Here is a 7,040-nt window from a genome sequence, read left to right as displayed (position 1 = left end):
CTCTCTTTCCTGCTGACCTACCAGCCTGCTGCACTAACCAGTGGCCTGCCTACCCTCACCAGTCACCCCTGCACTGACTCTGGGCCTACCACACACTTAGGGGCTGCAACGGTAAACCTACAGTTCCCAGCCTCCTTGCACTTACTCAGAGTCGCACAGCCCTTCCTGCACGTACTCGGAGCAACGCTGCCCTGATTGCACTTCCCCCTTCCTGGCACTTCCCCCTTCCTGGCGCTTCCCCTTCTTCCTCCCCCAGCACTTTGTGGTATCGCACTTGCACGATCTGAATGACACAAGGCCTAGTAAGATTGTTTTTTTTTGTCCTCCCTCTGTCTTCCCTCCATTGCCTTGTCACGCCTAGAAACACATGTGTACGCATTATAAATGACTCATCATATCATATCTATCATACCTGGGTATATGATGCCAGAATCTGTCGTCAGAGAAAGGATTTTCTCTACATAAAAGGCAGAACTATTGATATTGTTAGCTTGTTTCAACAGCAAGTGCCGATGATTATGCCCTTTGCCATACAAATCGAAGAAGGACTATAAGGTCCGTATTGCAAGCAATATTCGCAGAACAGTGGAAGAAAACCAGTTGGTGACGGCCCTTGCCTAATATGATATAAAATTACGGTTTTGCTTTTAAAATAATTAAAAAATGTTTAATGGTTGCTTTGAATACTGCAAAATATGTATATCTGGTATGAAATATTGTACTGCTAATATTGATTATGAATAAGCATGTGTGTTAGTTAAATGCCAATATTTAATGAGTGTCACTGTTGATTATTATCGAGACAATCTCACTGTTGGGACTCAGTTATGGTCCTTTATGAAATGGCCGCCTTGTTTAGAGGCTTTGTAGAAGGTCGGAGCTTCACTGCTCAGCAGCCAAGTGGGGAGGGTGCGGGCATGCGTGTGGGTGGACCTCAGCGCCAGCAGCTGGTGACAGGAAGGGGGTTTAAGAGGCGCTTCTGACAGTGGCAGCATTCCGAGCTCATCTCGCAGGAGCACACAGGCAGTGCCGTGTTTTCTTTAGCACTGCCTGCCCTGGCACTGCTATAAGGGACCTAACAGGCACCTGTTGTCTGGCGCTGATGTGATGAAATGAACAGCATCCAGCCTGATTCACGTTATGTGCTCTGCAATCTGTGCCCCTAGCCACGTCTGCGGTCCTCACGCCAGCTGGCACGCAGCGAGGAATTCACAACCAGCTTACCAGCGTGGAGCAAACTGCTCGTCAGGACAACCCCTCAGAATATTGCCACTCAAAATCTACACGGAATAAACATCCTGCAAGAATATCTGCACGGAACAACAAGGAATAGTATTCATGATACATAGCTGCACCGAATATCTGCACTGAGCATCCAAGCAGATAACGGACGACAGTATCCAGACTGAATTCAAAATCATACTATGAAGATTAAACGTCTACAATGAACACGTGTAGCAAATATGGAAGCAGGTTATAAAGGAGCAATATCCACATGAAAATCCATACAGAATATTTGAATGGAATATCAGAATGGAATATCGCTCGAGAATATGCAGTCTGAACAGAAAATATCAGCATGGGATATGCTAGCAGACCATCCAGGAAGAGTGCACATTGGATAACAACAACCAATCTGAATATCCAGAGAGAATATCTGCAAAGTGTACATGAATGGAATATCCAGGTACCTTATCCGGCCAGAACTACTAGGAAGAGGATTCACCCACAATGCCAAGAGTGAATATCCACATAGAACTTTCATGCTGAACAACTAGGCAGAAAATATGCGATAAATATTGCCACTGACTATCCAGTGTTGTATTTCTACAGGGGAGATCCGCGTTCTTGAAATGTAATCAGGCGAGTGCAGTACTGTCTATGAGGGCCTGGATTATGTGTGAAGAGTGAGGGGGGCAGACTATTCCCACAAGACCAAAGAACTCCAGAAGCTCTTAAATGGATTGAACTAAGTTGGATTACCCGTTCCTAGGGAAAAAGCAACATATTAATCATTGAAGTGTCCTCCAGACAAGACAATTCAATAATCCCTGATTAATATTCTACATGGGAGAAAATACAAAATGTTTTGTGCTGTGTAGTGTGCCCAGGGAAAGATAAGCACAGCATTCCCGGGCTGGGGACAACAATCCTTCATACAACGTGTGTTTATTGAGAAGAGTAGAGAGCCACGCCTACTAATGAGTTGGGGATCACCTGTTGTTTCCAGCACCAGGACATAGCACGACTCTATGCAGCCGCTGTATGAATGATACCTTATCAGTATTGTTATGTCATCATTCGTCAGAGTCCCATTATCAATAGCATGTAGCTGTGTCTAAGCAGAGACGGCTGTCAAGAGGATACAGCAATTGCTGCACAAAGACACCTGAGAGGAAGGTACAGTCATTTCGCAAAGCTGTTCTTTTGGATACAGAGTGCAATAATTCCCAATTACAGTTGTAGAAGAAAGGGGGCACAAGACTGTCCAATCAAAGTACGCCTGACACGAGTATACAGTCATCTCAAAGCACAGTACTGCTAAAAAGAGGACACCATTGTTTGAAAGCAAAGCACTGCCATTGAGCACATGCGCTCATTTCATAACATTGTACTCCCAGGGAGAGTATACAGTCATTTGAAAGCGCAGCATTGATGTGAAAGGACACAGCCATTTCAAAGCAGAGTCATTTCAACGCACAGTGAAGTTCGGAAGATGGTAGTCAATTTAAAGTGCAGTACTTATAGGGAAAGGGCAGCGTCATTTCAAAGCATAGTACGGCTAGGAAGAGGATACAGTCATTTCAAAGTGCTGTACTTCCAGGAAGACGTGACTTTCCTTTTTAAGGACAGTACTGCTAGTAAGAGGACACCATCATCGCCAAGTGGAATCCTCCTAAAAAGAGGGTACAGCATTCTTCAACATCCTCCGTTGAGGCCCTCCAACAAAGGGCACAAGTATTCCAAGCAGGGCCCACCTTTTGAACTTTCATTAGATGAGAAAGCGATTTACTGACCCTGTATTGAGCTTTTTGTTGCCAGTATTTCCAATGTGAGAGGGGTGTCTTCTAGCAGTCATGTTGAAAGAAGAATGCAAGGCCCTGCTGGATGCCCTGAACAGGGTGTCTGCCTGTTACCACCATCTGGTCCTGACCATAGGTGGCTCCTCAGACTCACAGAACCTGCGCGAGGAGTTGAAAAAGACTCGTCAGAAAGCACAGGAGCTGGCCGTGGCTAACAGGAACAAACTCACTGTGATTCTGAAGGACAAGAGTGTCAGCAAGGAGGACAAAGCAGAGTTTGAGCGTCTCTGGGTGATCTTCACCACCTGCATGGATCTGCTGGAAGTGGATATGAGGAAGGCCCTAGAGCTGGGCCAGGAGTTCCCCCTGAATGTGCCCAGGAGGCACCTGATTCAGAGCGGGATGAGCGGAGGAACCTCTGGTGTGGCCTCTCGGGCCATGAGCGTCCAGAACATGAGATATGAGGCCGACCACAACATCGACATGGTAGACCTCAAAGACCTGGAGAATGAAATCCACCAGGTGGACGAGATGATGTACGAGATGGAGATGAAGGTGAATGTCCACCAGTGGACAGTGGAGGCCAAGCAGGAACCGGGTGCTGAGCTAAACGGCACCCACAGTGCAGGGGCTTCCTCAGTGGGCATGATCTCTGTGGACCAAAACAAGTCCGTCTGTGAACTCAGGAAAGTTTTAGTGGGAATCATCTTCACAGCAGTGCTCATCATTGCAGTTATTCTAGCTGTTTGTGTTGTGAAGCTCTCTTAGCAACGCCACCACAACACATGCTGTGATCCTCAGGTGCATCTAGTTCCTCTTCTTGTGACAGACACGATTTCTATGTATTTTGCAACCCTGTCTTTTTACAAAGCACTTAATAATTGGAGTAACCAAGCCTGTTTTCTAAGTGTGCTCGATAATTTCAACAAAGGAATCTGAGCCACAGGGAGAACAAGTGACATGCCCAGGATCACACGATTTAATCAAGTGGAGAAGGTGAAGTTATTAGAAGGTAGTCACTCTGCTTACTCAGGCGACAGGCTGTGCACTTGGCCATGATACCCCCTACACACAACTATTCACCCATCCTTTGTTCCAAGATTGTGAGCAGGTCCTAAAGTATAGGACACATTAGCATGTCCCTCATATGGGATATTACTGAGGCCCACCTACATTGCAGCTTCTCTGATGCTGCTGTATCCAACATTGTGAACCCATGACATTTTGCGGGGGCCATTTAAAGCTTTTAACACTCATCCAAGCAAAGGCAGCACTATTCCCATGTACTTGTGGGGTAAAGGAAAACAGTTACCATTTTGGTATGGAAGATTATTTGTTTCTCATTTTTACCCAGGGACTATTGCAAAGATAGATTTATTTATTGTGTGTGTCTGAGGGAGAGAGTTGGGTTTAAGATACGGTTGCATTAGAGAAATGATTGTTTAGCATATGTATTTCCTATTAGATCTCTCGACGATGTTGAAAAATCATAGATGTATCTCACTGCCATTGGGGCTCATTCCTGTCACGTGGTTGGTACACGAGGAGATTGATATAGCTCAGATAATTGGTTTACCTTTAAAAGCATTGTTACTTTAAACTAACATGGAATATCCCTACACACTGTGACTTGCCAGTGATTGTTCACGATCTCTGAAAAGGCATGTTTTTGGCCAAGGGTAATGATATGCATCCACTCATATTTGAAAGAATGTGATGGTGTTAAGTGATGAAAGTGTAGATCAAGGGCGGTTTAGAAAATGTATTTTCTATTTGCAGTACCTCTTTTGTATGGTTCGTTGTTTACACTACCCAGATCTTTCTATTTTTGCTGCTAGTTTTTCGAGCTACATTCCAGGCTATAGCCAGTGGTATTTTTGAAAAATAACTAGATGTAGGTATGCAAAGCAAGGAGTGCAGAACTACTGCAGGATGTGTAAGGAGATCAATGGTTGGGATGCGAAGATTGAACAGTTGTTCGATGCAGATTATATCTGCGTTTCTCTGTTATCACCATCATTATAAGCACTTGTAATTTGTCACTGTCAATGGATTAAATGAACCCTGCACTAAGTGATAGACATTGCACAAGCATAACTGTTCCATATTGCAATCTGGGTACGAAACAACCATCTATAATGGGCCTCATTACAAATCAGGCGGTCCGGAAATAACGGTGGCGGTAAACCCGCCGCCACCGTTGTTTCCGGACTGCCTGATCCCGACTCCTGCAGGTGGGAGGTGATGTTCCCGCCAGGTCTGACCTGGCGGGTTTAACACTGCCCGCCTGCAGGCGGCCGAGGAAACACCGGCAGCATTACGAGATGCTGTCGGTGTTTCCATGATCCCCATTCCCATCGAGTCCCATAGGACTCGATGGGAATGGGGATTAACACCATTCCGCCTCCGTGATTCCCGGAAAACCGGGGTTGTAATGCCTCGGTAATTCCGGGAATCACGGAGGTGGAATGGTAGTACGAGTCCGGCGGTAACCAGGCGGTTTTACCGCCGCAGTTACCGCCAGACTCGTAATGAGGCCCATTGTGTGGCACTAATGAGCAAGCAATATTTAGTGATTGTTTCACTTTTAGCAGATTTCTAGAGGTAGCCTTGATGCATGTAGCCAGCGCACAAATGGATTTTGTGTGCAACTGATGACAAACCAGCACTTTGAAATAAAGATGTATACAATTGTATTGGGTATTTATCAATTACGTGTATATTTATTTATTTAGACATTTGTATAGCGCACCGAACCCAGCGGCATCTAGGCACTTTTTGCATAAGATCGGTGGTTACAAGAGTTGGTTACATAGTAGGTTACATGCTTGAGTTACAGTGACTACATCTTGCATTACGTTACGGTCTTACATAGTAGGTTGCATACTTTGGTTACAGTGGTTGCATCTTGCTTTAGGTTACGGTAGCTATACATTACATCAGGTTACTATGTGCTGGAGAAGTGCTGTATTGAATACAGACATGTTAGTACATAGTTGTTGCAGCTCGAGCAGGGTCACTTCTATGTATCTTGGGAAAAGAGGCAGGTTTTGAGGTTTTTGCAGAAGGACCAAAGGGGAGGGTCTGTTCTCAGGGCCAGAGGCATGGAGTTCCATTGTGTTGCCGCAATCACAGGGAAGCTTCATCCTCTAGATTTTTGTTGTCTGAATCTTGGGATGGCAGGTGGCATGAGTAGGCTGATCGGGTGGGTCTGTTAGACTGGGCTTTGGAGATTTGTCTGGCGCGATAGATCAGGCACTATTGGACATGCATTTGTGAGTTAGTGATAATGTTTTAAAGGTGATGCGATCCCGAACCGGCAGCCAGTGGATGTTTTATCTGGCTGAGGATATGTGTTCTTTTTTTGGGATGTTAAGTGCAGCTCTTACTGCATTATTCTGGACTATTTGTAGTTTATTGATGTTTTGGGCATTGGAGCCTACAAATAGGGAGTTGCAGTAATCAATTCTTGACAGAATGAGGCCTCTGGCGAGGGCGATACAGTTCTTAGTGGTCACGAAGGGTCTGCTGGCATTGATTAGTTTGGCAGTGTAGGTAGGCAGCTGCTGTCGTAATTGCTTTGACATGACTTGTTAGGGAGAGCGAGGAATCCAGGTAGACTCCTAAGGTTTATACCTCTTTTGCTACCTTGAAAATGTTGTTGTCAATGTTAAAGGAATTGTAGGATTGAGGAAGATTATTGAGCTTAGGTTGACTCCTAGTGATGAATAGTTCAGTTTTCTCGTCTTTAAGACAGAGCTTGTGTTGTGCCATCCAGGCTTGAATGGTAAGGTACATTTTGTTAAGTAGGTTGGAGTCGGTGTCATGGTTGCCTTTAATGGGTAGGAGTATTTGTGTGTCATCGGCATAATTGGTATACGTGACTCCCAATTTTTCTAGGAGGTCGAAAAGTGGTTTGGTGAATGCATCATACAATGTTGGCGAGACACAGGAGCCTTGGGGAACTCCGCAGGTGACTGGGGCTGTGGGGGGGGGGAGCCGCAGATGTAGAGGAGA

General features: G+C 45.3%; 1 protein-coding gene across 1 annotated transcript; it reads left to right on the top strand.

Annotated features, from left to right (window-relative positions):
* The first annotated feature begins 936 nt into the window (after positions 1–936).
* Positions 937–5,734, top strand: LOC138525966 (regulator of G-protein signaling 9-binding protein). Its single transcript, XM_069636270.1, has one exon. It carries the CDS (start codon positions 3,078–3,080, stop codon positions 3,789–3,791), a length of 714 nt encoding a protein of 237 aa, XP_069492371.1. The 5' UTR covers positions 937–3,077; the 3' UTR covers positions 3,792–5,734.
* Positions 5,735–7,040: the final 1,306 nt, after the last annotated feature.

Source organism: Ambystoma mexicanum, chromosome 1q (genome assembly GCF_040938575.1).
Source record: "Ambystoma mexicanum isolate Mex_15411 chromosome 1q, UKY_AmexF1_1, whole genome shotgun sequence".
In the NCBI taxonomy this organism is placed as follows: domain Eukaryota; kingdom Metazoa; phylum Chordata; class Amphibia; order Caudata; family Ambystomatidae; genus Ambystoma; species Ambystoma mexicanum.
This window is presented reverse-complemented; position numbering and strand designations above follow the sequence as displayed.

Coding starts and splice junctions, on each gene's coding strand:
- LOC138525966 (XM_069636270.1), top strand. CDS start 3,078: ATGTTGAAAGAAGAATGCAAGGCCCTGCTGGATGCCCTGAACAGGGTG.